Source organism: Grampus griseus, assembly GCF_964374135.1.
Source record: "Grampus griseus genome assembly, chromosome: 8".
NCBI lineage: Eukaryota > Metazoa > Chordata > Mammalia > Artiodactyla > Delphinidae > Grampus > Grampus griseus.
The window spans coordinates 102,868,179-102,884,288 of record NC_139002.1 but is presented as its reverse complement, the minus strand read 5'-3'; the positions used below and the strand labels follow the sequence as shown (position 1 = coordinate 102,884,288).

The 16,110-nt window shown below is 58.1% G+C and overlaps 1 protein-coding gene across 12 annotated transcripts in view; it reads left to right on the top strand.

Moving 5' to 3' along the window:
* NRXN2 (neurexin 2) overlaps positions 1–16,110 on the top strand; it is a gene marked incomplete at its 5' end in the record, with an annotated part of 99,345 nt that overhangs the window by 35,655 nt on the left and 47,580 nt on the right. For 7 of the 12 annotated variants that reach the window (XM_082661131.1, XM_082661132.1, XM_082661133.1 and 4 more), the window contains 5 exons: positions 4,056–4,217; positions 4,892–5,330; positions 8,993–9,379; positions 9,539–9,742; positions 15,803–15,829. In XM_082661131.1, coding sequence (XP_082517257.1) covers positions 4,056–4,217; positions 4,892–5,330; positions 8,993–9,379; positions 9,539–9,742; positions 15,803–15,829 — 1,219 coding nt within the window. The remainder of the gene's footprint in view (positions 1–4,055; positions 4,218–4,891; positions 5,331–8,992; positions 9,380–9,538; positions 9,743–15,802; positions 15,830–16,110) is intronic. The other 5 variants (XM_082661128.1, XM_082661123.1, XM_082661121.1 and 2 more) reach the window with 1 other exon arrangement.

Here is a 16,110-nt window from a genome sequence, read left to right as displayed (position 1 = left end):
TGCTCCCACGTCCACAGTCCTAAGGGCAGGCCAGGACCTTCTTCCTAAACTAGTTGTCCTTACCCATCTTTGGCTCAGGAACCTTCTGAGAATTTGGTGGCAGCAGTGGACTCTCACAGGAGAAAGAAGCCCATTGAAGCCGTTTGCATACAATGCCAAGGGGTGTCATGACTCCCCAAAGCCCATCTAGCCTACCTACAGGTTAAAAACAGTCTTATTCTCCCCCAAATAATCCCCCTCCCAGGAAGGTCAGCAACCCTGTGATGGTAGCAGGGAGCTGGGAAAGGCTCTGGATGATGTCAGAGGGGTATTTTCCTCTTCCATAGCCTTTCCTCCAGGGGTGCGGTGGGCATGGAATGCCCGAGTGGATTTGTGGCCAAGACCTGGTTTCACATCCTAGCAGCCTGCCTAAGGGGGAGAGGAGCAGAGCAGAGCAGAAGAGAGGTGGGGCCAGTAGGGAGGGTTAAGAGCCCACCCAGGTCATAGGCTGCCCCCTGCAGCCACCCGCCCCGTGCCCAGGGAACAGCGGAGGTTGGGCGCTGGGCTCCCGAGTCTCCTGGCTCCTTCCCCTCGTCCCTGGCTGGCCGTGGCTCTTCAGGGCAGAGCTGTGGCTCGTTCCTCTTGTCCTACTCAGCCCCACTCAGGGCCCAGCCTCTCTGTGTTGCGTGGATTGGTGTGGGTTGGGTGCAGGGTACCTGCTGTGTCTTGGGGTGCTAGCCGTGGTTCTGATGACAAAAAAGGATTCTGCTTGGAAATGAGCCTGTCAAGACTCCCTTCCACTGCCTTCAGTAAGACGTGGTGTGTGAGCAGGCGTGTCTGGGGTCGGTGATCAGTGATCAGTGGTGAATGGGTGGTGGGAATGAGTGTCTGGGTCACCCTCTGGGGAGGAAGGCCTGAGTCTAATGTCCCATCCCTTTCTTTCTCAATCTGTACATGTCTCTGTTCTAGTGGTGGCTCCTCTCCCTTCCTCCGTTGAAAGGAAGCTTCTCCTTCCTGCACCCCTACAGCTCTTTCGCCTCCATCTCGGCTCTTCCCAATGCCCCCCGGTCCCGCATGCCTTCCCACCTGTGGCTGCCTTTCTCTCGCCTGTCCTGCTGGGCCAGGCCCCCCACCCTGGCCCTCTAACCTGCATGCGTCCTAGCTGTGGTGGCTGTTCTGTGTCGCATGCCCCTGCTCTGCCCTCTTCCCCTGCCGTCCCCACCCCTTCCAGAAGCTGCGCGGGGGGATTGGGGGGCAGGGGCATCATGAACCCCTGGGGTGGAGGGGGACCGGGGGAATTATTCCCCTGTTTCCTGCTTTTACTAACGAACCTGCCATTTTTGTGTCTGGACTTTGATTTGTCTGAGGGAACAGTCGGGTTTTACTAATCTCAGTCATCTCCCTCCTTGCCTTCCCCAGAGACCTTCCTCCATTCCCCCGACCCTTGGCTTCCTTTCTACCCAGTGCCCGTCTCCCCCTTTCTCTCTCTTCTTCCCCCACCCCCAGGCTGACCACCCCCCCTTCCTCTGTGCACCCTGTGTTACCCTGCCTCCTGCTACCCTCTCCCCACCCCCTGGGCCGGGGTGGCTCTAAAAGAGGGACAGATACAAAAGGGATTAAGTCAGCCCTTTCCCAATGGGGGCGCCACGTGGTGGTGATTTGCGTAAAGCCATGGCGGGCAAGGTCAGATCTGTGCCCAGTCTGGAGGGGAGTTGAGGAGGGTCTCCCCCAAGTCAGGTCCTTCTAACTCTGAGGGCGAAGGCAGGTGAGCTGGCTGAATGGACTGGCGGAAGAGGGCCCATAGGGTGAGGAAGATGCCGGTAGCTGGTGCCCTGGCCTCTGGGGCTGGGGAGGGAAGACAGCTGAGTGGCTCAGGCTGCTGGTAGGCCGACGTATATATAGAGCGAGGAAGAGCCTCTTCTGGGGGAGCTTTGGGGCTGGGAGGGCCCTCCTCATGCACAGGAGCAGGGTCATCCCATCAGAGCAGTCTTGGAGGACTGAGATTCTGTCCACCAAAGGCCCCCGAGGCGCTGGGTTCATAGATGGGACACAGGCAAGTGAGAGCCAAGTGTGGCCCTGGGTCACGAGGTGACTTGACATTCATTTTAATGATGGAGTCCACAATCCCTGGACTGTGCTGGGATTAGTAGGGTTACAAGGACACATCAGGCCAGGGGCCCGGCCTTCAGGAGCTGACTCTCTAGCTGGGGTGACCAGACACAGGCTCAGGAACTAATAGTGGCCCAATTCCTGGTCTCTTAGTGCAGCCCCGGGAGTGGAGATGGAGGGCAGGATGGAGGCCCCTTCCCCCTGCCTCCCTGTCTTACCCCCATCTCTGTGTCCCAGCCCCCTTCTGCCCTTTCTCCAGCCCCCTTCTGCCTGTTCTAATCTTGTCTGCATGTTTTTGTGACTAATACTTTGACCCTTCCCTTTTCCACCCAGATCTCCACTTCCTAGCCTCGGGTGGGGTGGAGGGAAGAAGAAATAAACAATAATGACCAACCCTCCCCTCAAAACAAGACTCAAAAGCTTCAAAGTGCCCGCTTCCACAAAGACGCCCCCTTACCTCTGTCCTTGAACCTAGTCCCCCCAGCACAAGATTTGATGGCTCCCAGGAGGGGGCCCCTTCAGCCCCTCCCCTCTCACTGTGAGGCTCCAGCCCAGCATGAGGGGGACTCGAGGGGCCTGTGAGGGACGTTCCCCTTGGCCCCATCCTGCCCATGTCCCTTAGGTGTTCCTAACACCCACTCTGCGGCCCTGCAACAGTGGAACCCTGGCGACCAGTCACTGGAAGATGGCTGGTGGCATGTGGGTATGGACTGATGTGGGGAGGACATCATGGGCTGCGATTAGAAGGCCCCAGTCTCCAGACTTGGCCCAAAAAGGGGGTGCTGAGGCATGTTTGGAGTGTGGGATTGGGGTGAGCTGTGGCCTGCAGAAGCACAGTGTCGGGTTCACCGCGAGTCAGCTTCCTGATCACCGCTGCAGGAGCCTGACCGTCCTAATCCACAGCCTCCAGAGAGCGGGGGCTTATGGTCCCCTGGCCTCGGCTCTTCCCCACAACCTGGCTGGGTGTGGGATGCTCCTACGGCTAGACTTTTCAGGGCTTAGGTGGACATTTGTCTGGGGAGCAGGGAATCAGGAGTTCCCTGTATTGTCACTGCCCCCCAAGGTCACTTCAGCCTTCTCCAGGCCACTACTGAGCCCCTTTCACCTCCTCAGAGCACCAGGTATGCCCCCATCCCTACCCATCTTGCTTTCTTACCTGACTTCTCAGCCCAGAGTCAAGGTAACATGAGGTTAGCCTGTCCCCCTCTGTTCCTTACTCTGGCCCCGATGATGGTGGTGGTGAATGAATCAGACAGACTGATGAATAGGCCAACGGCTGCCCTCTCCTTGGGGGACAAGGAAGTGACTTGGAGAGTAAAGAGACAGACTCAGCAAGGGGGCTAGGACCAGTTAGGGGGGTGCTGGTGGGAATCAGTCCTGAAGGGTGCTATGTGTCCCCCAGGAAGTTCCAAGTCTCCCCAGGAGTATCTGGGTTCCTGTTCCTCATGCCCTTGCTGTTGTCCACCTCCCTCCTGGCTAAGATTGAAAGGACTCCTCCACGCCCTGCAGGGAGAGCTGCAGGGGAGTCCAAGCCACCAGCACCCCAGGAGAATGGGTGTTCTCTGCCTTGTTTATGAAAGATGCTCTGAAGTCACATGGGGGTCCAGAGACCCCTTCAAGAGGAGAGAATCGAGGGCGCCACTTGCATCCTGCCCTGCTGGGGCCCCTCCCGTCCAGAGCCACTTCTTGGTGCTGTTCACAGTGAGCACTTCGAGCACGCTTCAGGCCTCTGCCTGCCGCGCTGGGCCTTAGCCCACCCTGAAACCATCAAATCTTGTGCTGCCTCCTTCCCCCACTTCCCCCCCACACCCCCACTGTTCCTCCTCTGAGACAAGCAGACATAAAAATGGGGGGGTCCCCCTCCCCTGCTGCCCCCCGGCCCCTCCCTTGCCCAGCCCGAGGCTCTTCCCAGGGAGTTGATGCCGGTTGTCTCCTTGTCTCTCCCCCTCCCTCCCTGGGCTGGGCAGGTGACCATCTCCGTGGACGGGATCCTGACCACCACAGGCTACACGCAGGAGGATTACACCATGCTGGGCTCTGACGACTTCTTCTACATTGGGGGCAGCCCCAACACGGCAGACCTGCCGGGCTCGCCCGTCAGCAACAACTTCATGGGCTGCCTCAAGGATGTGAGTAGGGCCAGGAGGGGGCCAGGGGTAGCCCGGGAACCCTGTCTGCAGTGTGATTCGGTCTGACCGGCCAGCTGCCTGGGGCCTCTGTTCCTTCTGGTCAGTGGTGGGAGATCTCTCTTCAAAACCTAAGGCCCATTGACTCCGGCTTCTCTCTTGCCTCCTTGAGCCCCAAAGGCCCCCGTCCTCTCGGAGGACCCTCGAGGCAGCTGTGTACAGAGGCAAGTGTGGTGGACGTGAACACTAAAGACCTGTGTTTAAGGCCCACTCACTAGCTCCATGACCTTGGCCAGGTCCCTTGACCTGTCTGACTCTTAGTTTCCTCGTCTGTAAAACGAGTGGTCAGTACCTACTTCTCAAGGCGGCTGTGAGGAGCAGATGAGAGCGTAAATGTCAACCAAACGTCAGTGGCGATTGTCCTGCGGTTATTACGAACTGCAATTCAGTAGCCCCGAGGGCCGCCGTGCTTGTGCTGGGCAGGGAGACAGGACAGAGAAATAAGCGGGGCAAGGGAGGTGCTGTTCACAGCCTCTGCTCGTGCAGTTCTAGAACAACGGTCTGGGGTGTGGAGTGGGGCCCCGGGGCTGGGTGGCAGGGGCCCATGCCACTGGGCAGGGGTGGCCAGGCCCTAAACTGCTTCCTCTTCTTCATCCCACCCCCACCCCTCGCTGCAGGTGGTGTATAAGAATAATGACTTCAAGCTGGAGCTGTCCCGCCTGGCAAAGGAAGGAGACCCCAAGATGAAGCTGCAGGGGGACCTGTCTTTCCGCTGTGAGGATGTGGCTGCCCTGGACCCTGTGACCTTCGAGAGCCCTGAGGCCTTTGTGGCGCTGCCCCACTGGAGCGCCAAGCGCACCGGCTCGATCTCGCTAGACTTCCGCACCACTGAGCCCAACGGGCTGCTGCTCTTCAGCCAGGGCCGGCGGGCCGGGGCTGGGGCCGGCAGCCACGGTGCTGCCCCGCGGGCTGACTACTTTGCCATGGAGCTGTTGGACGGCTACCTCTACCTTCTGCTGGACATGGGGTCTGGGGGCATCAAGCTGCGGGCGTCCAGCCGCAAGGTCAACGACGGCGAGTGGTGCCATGTGGACTTCCAGAGGGACGGGCGCAAAGGTCAGAGGCCTCTGGACCTTCCCCTTTCCCCTGCCCGCCCCTCTCCACCCACCCTGACGGTCTCTTTGGCTGTTCTTCTCCCGCCCTGGCCCTCCCAGCCCCTCTGTTGTTCCTGTTGCGTGGTGCCTTGGTGGAAAGAATGGAGTCAGTCGGACCCGGGCACACACCTCATGCTCCCACTTCCTGCGTGTGTGACTCTAGGCCGTCCCTCAACCCCCTGCAGCCTCAGTTTCCTTCTTTATAAAAGGATCATTAAACTGGGGTGCTCAGGAGGGAAAATCAAGAGAACACCTGTAAAAGCGTTAGTGCAGTGTGTAACACAGTGGTTATCCCGTTCTCTCTCTCTCTGTCTTTTTAAAACATTTATTTATTTTTGGCCGCGTCGGGTCTTATTTGCTGTGTGCATGCTTCTCTCTAGTTGTGGCGTGTGGGCTCCAAGGTGCATGGGCTCTGTAGTTGTGGTACACGGGCTTAGTTGCCCTGTGGCGTGTGGGATTTTAGTTCTCTGAGCGGGGATCAAACTCGCGTCCCCTGCACTGGAAGGCAGATTCTTAACCACTGGACCACCAGGAAGTCCCTATCTTGTTCTCTTAAAAAAACTTCCCAACCTTGCCTCCCTTCTATCTAGATTCATTCAAACTTCTTTATTAACTCACTTGAATATTTAGCAAGCACCTACTGTGCGCCAGGCGCTGTCCAGGGTGCTGGGATGGGGCAGTGCTGAGCTGGAGTCTTGGCTGTCCCGGAGCTCGTGTTCCAGTGGGGAGACACGGACAGTAAACACCACGCTCCGCGTGGTGAGGTTCTTGCACAGTAAAGCAGCGAGGCGGAGGGCACTGGGGCCGGGCAGGTGCTGTTCTTGAATCGTCTGCTGCTTCTTGCCACCCCTCCTCCGCTCTTCTTTTTCAGTCTTCCTTTCCCATCCTCTTTCTGTTTTCTGCCTATTTCTCTTTACTCTTCTCCATCTTGCTGGACATAAGAGAAAGAATTGATATAAATGAGAACTGACACATTATCCAATTTAAGCTCTTATCAACGTCAGCTAAATTTTCATGCTCCCCCAGCTGTCGCTGCACGGGGCTTCATGTCTGGGTGGAGTGAGCGTCCCCGCACACACAGGGAGGAAGGGGCTGCCATGGCTCCCGGAGGTGTTGGCCTCTCGTGGGCTTGCTTGTTTCTTCCTCTCCTTTCCTCAGGGAAATGAGGCTTCCCCAGGCTTTGCGGTAAATGGCTTCGTCCCCTTGTTTTGTGTCATGATGGTACCAGGGAGTCTTCACAGAGAACTTGTTGCCTCCCAGGGTTTCCACACAGGGGATCTGTAACTCTCTAGGTTGGAAATCTGCTCGGGTCTTGCATAGAACCCCAGGGCCTTCCGCTCTTCTCTGTCTTCAGGAAGTGGTCTCCTTAGCCTCGCTCGATCTCCAGAGCCCACACACCAGCCCTGGCTAGTCCTTGGGTCACTTTGACCAGTTCTTTTTTTTTTTTTTTTTTGCAGTACGCGGGCCTCTCACTGCTGTGGCCTCTCCCGTTGCGGAGTGCAGGCTCCGGACGCGCAGGCTCAGCGGCCATGGCTCACGGGCCCAGCCGCTTTGCGGCATGTGGGATCCTCCCGGACCGGGGCACGAACCCGCGTCCCCTGCGTCGGCAGGCGGACTCTCAACCACTGTGCCGCCAGGGAAGCCCCGACCATTTCTGATGGCCCACATTTGTTCGTGTACACCAGCACAGACTTGGGACAGTCATTCCCACAAAGCTCTCTTTGACCTTCCCCATGTTTCTAAATTTTATTGTGGTAATTTATACATAACATAAAATTTACCATTTTAATCATGTTTAAGTGCACAGTTCAGTGGCATTAAGGGCATTTACATTGTTGTGTAACTATCCCCACCCTCCATCTCCAGAATGTTTTCATCTTCCCAAACTGAAATTCTGTCCACATAAATACTAACTCCCCGTCCCCCAGCCCGTTTACCACCATCCCACTTTCTGTCTATGAATTGCCTACTCTAGGGACCTCCTATACGTGGAATCACACAATATTTGTCCTTTTGTGTGTGGCTTATGTCACTTAGCATAACGTCCCCAGGGTTCATCCACGTTGTAGCATGTGATGGCATTTCCTTCCTGTTTCACAGCTGAATAACGTTCCGTTATATGGATAGACCACCTTTTGTTTATCTACCCATCTGTCGTGGGACACTTGGTTTGTTCCCTTCCCATGTTTTAGAGTCACCTTGAAAGAAGACCTATATTCACTTTAATTTCCTTTTGCTGACTCTCCATTGTACACCCTTTCCCCACCATAGCCTTCCACCCCCTTCCTTCTTTCATATTCTGTTCGTCTGTGGAGAGTCCAGTTGGGTGGTGTCCGTGTCCAGGAGGCCCCACAGGGGGTAGGTGGAAGCACCTGGGGAACCTGCTACAAATAGAAGTGTGGGTGATTGGGGGCCACGTTTGGGGGGCCGGGAGGAGCAGTGGGGATCGGACACCTTGTCGGGGAGGACAAGCCAGGGACCATGGTGTTAAAATGGGGCCCCGGGGAAGGGCCTCTCTGGTGCAGGGAAGGGTTTGCACAGAGGAGCACATGCTCCAGGTGCGGAGCCAAGTGTGCAGAGGAGGCCCTGGTCCTGCTCCTGCCGCTCCACGCTTGGTGCCCATGCTGTCTCTTACCACTCCCCACCCCCGATCTCTGCCCGATCAGGCCTAGCGTGGATCAAACCATCCTTACCTCTCTTTATTAGCCCCTCTGAGATAGGCAGACTTTTTATTTTTATCTTTTAAAGAATTCTTCCAAACTTGAGAAAGGAGAGCGGGAGGAGAATGTATGGAATAAAAATTACGAACGGAATAAGGCTTCTAATGTATAGGTTTTGGTTTCTTGAGATCTCAGGAAAGGCTTTGAAGCTCGCACCTGATCCCAAATCCTTTTTCTAAGATAACCAGCCTCTCCATCCAAAGAACTCTTACAACGCAGAAGCTCCATGCTTGGTTTCCCTTTCCTGGCTGCCGTCCTGTCTCACAGGCTCCAGGAGCTGATCAGCCTGACTATCTCTCCAGGTCGGGGGGTGGGAGATGCAGGTTCTGGGGTCCTGCCATGTGGGTGGTACTTTGGCTCTGGTCCTTACTCGCTGCGGCACTTTGGGCAGCTTCCCCAGTCTCTCTAAGCCTCATCTGCCATTTCAAAGTGGGATCGTAAAGGACCAATTTCATAGGGTTACCGTGAGACTTAAGAGATATGATATACGTGATGGGCTAAGTGCCTGGAAATATAGTCATTAAAGCTCAATAAATGTTAGTGGGGGAAACCCTTTGGATTCAAGCCTTTCAGCTTCCTTGGGGGTCTCTGCCTCTGACTCCTGGTCTAAGGGGCTGGCTGGGGGAAGGACATGTGAAGGATCCAGCCCTTTGGGGGCGCGTCCACCTCCTGTACATCCTCTGAGGACTTGCTCTGGTGGGAAGGAGGAGTCCGGACAGAGGCCCACTGCACACTGCAGCTGGGCTGGGGCTGGTTCACACTGGTTCCTGAACTTGGCACCTTTGTCAAGCAGTGTCTGCAGCCCAGGGCTGCCTGCGGTGTGAGGGCAGGACATCCTTTTCTGGCCTGTGGGGTCTCTCAGTCCTGCCCTCCCCACTGAAGCCCACTCTTTCTCCATCTGCAGGCTCCATCTCGGTGAACAGCCGCAGCACGCCATTCTTGGCCACCGGGGAGAGCGAGATTCTGGACCTGGAGAGCGAGCTGTACCTGGGCGGCCTACCTGAAGGCGGGCGGGTGGACCTGCCCCTGCCCCCAGAGGTGTGGACGGCGGCGCTCCGGGCTGGCTACGTGGGTTGCGTGCGGGACCTCTTCATAGACGGGCGTAGCCGAGACCTCCGGGGCCTGGCGGAGGCGCAGGCGGCTGTGGGCGTCGCCCCCTTCTGCTCCCGGGAGACGCTGAAGCAGTGTAACTCCGCCCCCTGCCGCAATGGCGGTGTCTGTCGAGAGGGCTGGAACCGCTTCGTCTGTGACTGCGTCGGGACCGGCTTTCTGGGGCGGGTCTGTGAGAGAGGTGAGGCTGGCTGTCATCCCGGTGCCCCCTGCCCATCCCTGCGCCCCTCGTAGACCAGCCCTGGGCCTGCCATCCCTGCACTGATTCTCTGGGTCTTCTCTCTCCCTCCACTGGCCTCTGCCTGTCCCCCCCTTCTCCCTCCCCCCACTCCTGGGGCAGAGGCCACGGTCCTGAGCTACGATGGCTCCATGTACATGAAGATCATGCTGCCCAACGCCATGCACACGGAGGCGGAGGACGTGTCTCTGCGCTTCATGTCTCAGCGGGCCTACGGGCTCATGATGGCCACCACCTCCAGGGAGTCAGCTGACACCCTGCGCCTGGAGCTGGACGGGGGCCAGATGAAGCTCACCGTCAACCTCGGTAACCGCCCTGCCCGCGCCCCTGGCCCCTTCCCCGACCCTGCCTCTCACCCACACCCCCTCTGTCTGGAGAAGTTGGTGGTGGTGCCAGTGAGAGATTGGTGGTGGGGAGGCGCCAGCCCTGGTCAGAGCCCCTGAGAACTTCGTCCCAGAGAGGATGCACAGCGTAGGGCGATGCCTCGCGCTCGGTGGCACTGTGGGGAGGGGGACCCCGAATTGTCTGGGGTGTGACAGCCACCCTCCCGGGGCGCTCCTGGGTCTCGGAGGCATCTGTTCCGCGCGTGCACACATAAGGACGTAGCTCGTTCCTGGTTGTCGGCTCATCCACTTGCTCATACGTTGGTTCATTCATTCATGAAGCATCGCAGACACCGACTGGTGCTCAGCCCAAGCTCAGTGCAGTGGCAGATCCGGAGACAGGAGGACCCAGCCCTCACACAGCCGCCCTCGTCTGCTCTGCGTTTAGAGAGCCGTGTGTGTGTGTGTGTGTGTGTGTGTGTGTGTGTGTGTGTGTGTGTGATGCACAAGGGGACATGTCATCTTCCCCTTGTCTGCTTTCACATGTGAGTCCCCATAGCTGCCCCTGTTTTATAGATTGTGAAATCCATCTACTGACCTGTCCAGCATCACAAAGCTATAGTGATGGTCAGGGAAGACCCCGGACTCAAACGCAGGCCATTTGCCCCGAGGTTTGGTGCTTTCCTCATTGCCTCTGACAGAGCTGGGGGGTGGAGGGGCATCAGGGGCCCTTGCCACCTGAAGGCTCGATGCCTCTGCCCCTGCCCAGAGGAGGCACAGCTCTACTTCACCTGGCAGTCCCTGGGGCATCCGTGTGGTGGGACCGTGAGACCTGTTGGACTCTCCGTAGGCTTCAGCTCTTGTGGGCAGGGTCAGAAGGAAAACAGCAGGCAGGGCTACTCATTCAGCTGACATTTATGGGACACCTTCTTAGTGCCAGTGTGTTCTGAACCTGGGGCTACAGTAGTGACTAAGGTGAGGTCCCACCATCATGGAGCTTTCAGTCAGGGGAACCCTGGAAGCTAGAGGGCCTAAGCTGCCCAGGCTGGGGTCACATCTGTCCCTTTCAGGCTAGCCTTTGAGCGTATAGAAGTATAGCACCCAAGGGCCTGTCATGTGGGAAGTTCAGGCCCCTGGGGTTGCTTCTTGTGTCCTGGGCCTGGAGGAGAACTTGGGCTCTTCTGAGCAGGTTAGAATGCTCAACTGGAGAGAACACGGAGCTTTGAGCTTTAAATATTTATCTGGAGTCTATCTTAACATTGGTCTCCAGGGCATTTGGGGGACAGACTGTGGCCTTTTGGGGACCCATTACCTCGCTAATAAATTTATACTGTGTCCTTTCCCCTTTTGGCCACCTGGCCTTTGTACTCCTAGGACAAAGATTTGCCGAGTGAGGCGGGGGCTGGAGGTGAGGAGGTGTGCAGGCGGCCAGGGCCCCGGAGGTGGGGGACTTTAGGGTTCCCTGAAGCTCAGCTTCTGACCTCAATCACAGCCTACAGAGTGGGTGGGGGGTGGGTGGCAGTGGGAAGCAGGATGGGAGACACCCTTTGGCCAGCGCTCCACGGGTCTGTACAGCGGCCCCTGGCACCCCTGAAATGGTCACAGGAGGAAGGCGCCAGCCCAGGACCCCGTGCGTGGCCCTGCGGTTCTCAGACTGCCCAGGTTTGTGTACCCCGGGTGAGGTACCCCTTCACCCTGGCATGTGTTCTCGGTGTGGTAAGCACGTGGCTCTGTACTTGGTGGGAACACTGCAGGGGGAATCTGGGGCCTTCTGTTTGCAGGGAGAGCAGATGCTTCTTCCTCATTTGGACTGTCTTAGTTTCCCTGTGAAGAAGCGTGGGTTCCTTCAGGTTCGACAGGAGGCAGCAGCCTTGGCCAGGACAGTGCCCTCTGGGGGACCCTCGGGACCTTTCACCCTCAGGATCTACCCTCTCCTTCCCATGGATATGCTTTTCTGTCTGTGTCACATAAGTATTTAGAAGTTAAGGAACAAGGTGGCCAGCAGGACAGTCCTCCCACATCTCTCGCTGCCTGCTGTGCCCGCCTCCATCCACAGAGATGCCATTTCTCAACGGCTCATGACAAGCCGTGACCAAATGCTTGTTGCAGACACATCTGTCCACAGACACCAAGTGATGTGTGTACAGGGAGGCGTGTGACCTCTGTGTGAACCACACAAGCACACAGGTGGTCCACACCCAGCCACCAGCCTCAGGCTATGATGGGAAGAGCACTGGGCCTGGGGCCAGAAGATCTGGGTTCTAGCCCTGGTCTCCTAGACTGCTGGGTAAGTCATTTCCCCTCTCTGAGCCTCTGTTTTTTTGTCTGTAAAGTGGGGATACGGATCCTCACTCTGCCTCCTTTCTGTGGTGGTTTTGAGGCTCAAATGGAATAGTGGGAGTGACGTTATATAGATGCAAGCCACACACATAAAGACAGACCCAGCCGACTGGAAGGGAAATCGTACTGGGACACGGACCTAAGCTTAGAGCCAGGCCTGGGACTTGCTTCCACATTGCATGACCCAAGCTGGCCCCACCTCAGGAGCCCCATTCTGATCCCCATCCTGCTTGCTACCCAGGGCCTGCTCCACCGAGGCCCCGGTCCTGGTCCGGACTTGCTGCTGGAGGATGGAGAGGAGCCCGGCGGGCTTTGTCTTTGGCCTCGTGGTCCCATCCTGTAGTGAGGGAAGCCAGGCTCCCACAGGCAGCTGTGCAGCATGTCAGGGGTTCACTGGAATGACGCAGACTTGGTCCTGAAGAGAGCGGAGCTGCCCCTGGCCATGTGGCGGGAGGAGGCGCTCAGTGCCAGCCTCAGGCGCCTGGGTGTTTGCTGGGCTGGAGAGGGCCGAGAAGGCCTGAGGCTGCTGCCTCCAACCAGGCAGAGGTGCCAGAGAAGCCGGTTGTGCCTCCTGCCCCGGCCCCGGCCTGCACCACGTACGCCAACGCCGAGCCAGTTCCCGGAGCTCTGCTGTCTACGGGCCCTGAGCAGCGTGGTTGGTCTCTGTCCTTAGAGGACCGTAGAGTCCCTGGATTCTTCACCCTGTTCCAGTGTGACCTGGGTTCCTGGGTTCCTTCTACCTTGGGCGTGGCCTCTGGGGCCAGTGCCCAGCCTGGCCTGTCCCTCATCACCCCCCTGGAGTTGCCTTTCTCTAGGTGTGCCCGTTGGCAATCCCAGTTCCTAGTGAGGATGACATGAATGGCGCATTGTAACTGAAGAATCTCCAAGCTGGAGGGGCCCTCGGAAGGCACCTCCTTCAGCCCGCCCCCGTGGGTGCATCCTCTGTGCCTTCCCCCACCAATGGGAGGCTCTCCACCTCTGTTCAGATGCCTCCCGTGTCAGGAGCATCCCATCTCTGAGATGGCCACCTCAGTGATTCTAATCTCTGGGTTGTTCTTCCCTGGTGGAAGCTTCCCTTTCTGAAATTCCTACTTGTGGACCTAGTTCTGCCCTCTGGAGCTGTACAGAGCAAGCCTGACTCATTTGTGTTGTAAGCCAGGCTAAATGCACATTACATTCCAAAGCCCTTTAATCTCTGGGACCGTGAGACGGTGCCTTTTTCCCATGGGGGCGCTGTTCAGTAGGTCTTGAGCTCCTTCTGAGGCTGGGCTGCTGGGGAGATGGCTCTGAAGGAGGGCTGCGCCGGAGTGCATGCTGCCACTCTGCGGTATCACCTCCAAGACTCCAGCCAGCGGGCTCCGGAGGCTCCTTGCATTGGAGCCTCTGTTCTCTCTCCCCCACCTCCAGTCCTTGGGGCCTGGGTGGGGGGCAGGTGGGTCACAGAAAGAGAAGCCTGGCTTCTTTTCCTGAGCTCCTTTCCATGCAGATGACTTTTTCCCACCAGTCTTATCACACATTCATACCGTCACCCTGGTCTCCATGTCCTGCCAGGACCTTGGTGGGTCTCTGCAAACCAATCGCTTCTGTCCGTTTGCCGAACGTGAGGCGTAGGTTTCTAGTCAACAAATTAGCAGTTAAAGCTCCCTGAGCTGCACTCTGCGTGGGTGTGGGCACCAGAGGGCAGTTTCTCCCACTTACTCACAGTTCCTGGCTTTCCCCTGGGATGGTGCTGCCTGCTTCCTGGGGGCCCATCTTCAAGGGGAGTTTGCTCCCCTCAAGCCCCACTGCAGTAGTGGCTCCTGCAGGTGGGGTCACTGCAGGGGGGTGGGCCTGGAGCTGACACCTCTTCTCTGGACAGATGGACCCCCCCCCTCTTCCTGGTGCTCCCCTGCTGGGGAGGGGAAGAACTGTGCTCCTCTCTAGACCTCTTCTCCAACAGGGGATCGGCCTGCCTTTCCAGCCCCCTTTTTTCTTTTTTGGACCCTTCATTGGTGAAGACTCTGCTGGCCCTGAGAGAGCCCCCGTGACCTGACTCCAGGCCTGGCACCCCTGCCCTCACCCCGACATCCTCCCTTTCCCACTCTGTCCAGCTCCTCCTTCCCTCTGCTCGCCCTTTCTTCCTCTTTTCTCTCCGCATCCTCTCCACTTCCTTCCTCTCCCTATGACTTCCGACTTGCCCCTGTATCTGCCCCTTGACCTCCCTCTGCCTCTCCCTTGGTGCCAGCCTGTGGCTCAAGGTCCCGGCTGCTCCCCCCACTCTTCTGCTGCGGTTGACAACGCGTGTGGGGCTCAGCTGTACTGCCCGAGGGGCCCATGCCCCCAGAGCCACAGGGGAATCTTTCACCTCCGCTGCAGGAACCTTCAGGGCCCAGGGGATGCCAGGTTCCCCCACCCCTCTTTGCCTCCTGGGCCTTGTGGGCAGAGCCTGTTCCGGGAGGAGCCACGGGATGGCAGGATATTGCTGTTAACAGAGGCCTGGAACTTGCCCCTGTCTGAGAGGCAAGGGCCAGCCCAGTGGACACCTTTTCTTTCTCCCAGCTTAGGATCCTCTTGTTCAAGCCCCTCAGCTCACAGGGAGAGAAGAGATTTGCCCGCAGTCACATGATGAGATTCGGACCCAGCGTTTCTGCCTCTTCCTGCAGGACCTTCTGCAGCCCCAAGCTGTCTGGGTCTGATGGAGCAGGACAGGCGTCCAAAGGGCCCTAAGCCCCAGTTTCACAGGACGCTAGTGCTCTATTTCCTCGGCAAGGCTGGCTGACTCACATGGGGTGGGTAATGTATCCCACCAGGGGTGTGGCCAGAGGCCCTGGGGCTCCGGGCTGCAGCTCTGTGTAGACAGTGTGCTTTCGGAGCCCATGGGGCCCTCCGAGCCTGGAGTTGCCGGATAGGAATGCTGGGGCTGGGGAAGGGGCAGGAGACTTTGCCTAGGGTAACTTCTTGTCCCCGAAGTCCTCAGGAGTCATACACTGGGGGCCTCGGTGTCTTCATCTGTGAGCCCCTGGCCCTTCCCTAGGAAAACGGATTAATACTAGTTCCTCTTCAGGGTGAAGGACCACCCTGGTCCCCAAGGACAGCCTGGCATCCTCCAGGTTAGGAAGAGTAGCAAGAAGGTTCCTGTAGGGGTGGTGCTAGCCCCCTGGGACTTTGGGAGGTGTGTGGCCACGGGAAGGGGGCCCTGGGGCAGACTCCTCCGTTTAGCTCAGAGCCCAGAGGGCACGGGGTGATGTGTCACAGCCTGGGCTCTGAGCAGGGAGTTGTCCCAGAGCAGGGGGTGCAGGGGCTCTGGCCCTCCCCGCCCATCTCCCTCTCAGAGGTGGGGAGATGTCGGGTTGGTCAAACCCTCAGTCCCCCTCACTGATCCCCTGTACGACTGGGATTCCCAAGGTGCCCATCTCCCTCAGACATGAGAGGCCTGGGCCCCTCTAAGAAGGGAGATGTAAACCTTCTTCCCATCACCTGGCTGCCCCGCCTCCCAGCTCTGGGGAGGGTTGGAGCCCTCTTGGGGGAAGGAGGGAGAGGGGTCCAACTGAGGAAGGGGAGAAGGCACCTGAGCACGCGTGGTCCCCAGAAAGTGGCCCTGGGGGGAACCCCCGCCTGCAGATACCCCTCCCTGTGAAGGATGTAAAAAAAAAAAACAAACAAAAAAAACTTGTTCTGCCTTTTTGTCTCCCCTCCCCCTCTGCCCGCCCCACGGCCCCCCCAGACTGCCTGCGCGTCGGCTGCGCACCCAGTAAGTGGCTTCCCTCTTCTTCTGCAGAGCCCCAGGGGGCCTGGGATTCTGGACTCTGGGATTTGGGGAGGGATGGTGGGGGAGGAGAAGGTTTCATGGATAGCTTGTGTGGGGCTTGGGCAGTGGGTGTGGAGAGGGGAGCTGGAGTGGTGGGGGTGAGGGTGGTACGGTCGTGGAGGGCAGAATGAGCCCAAGGAAGCTGACCCAGGGGCAGCTGGTGGAGGGTCCGGGTCAGCATGTTCGCCGGGACCGGGAGAAGGAAGGCCCAGAAACTTCAAGTC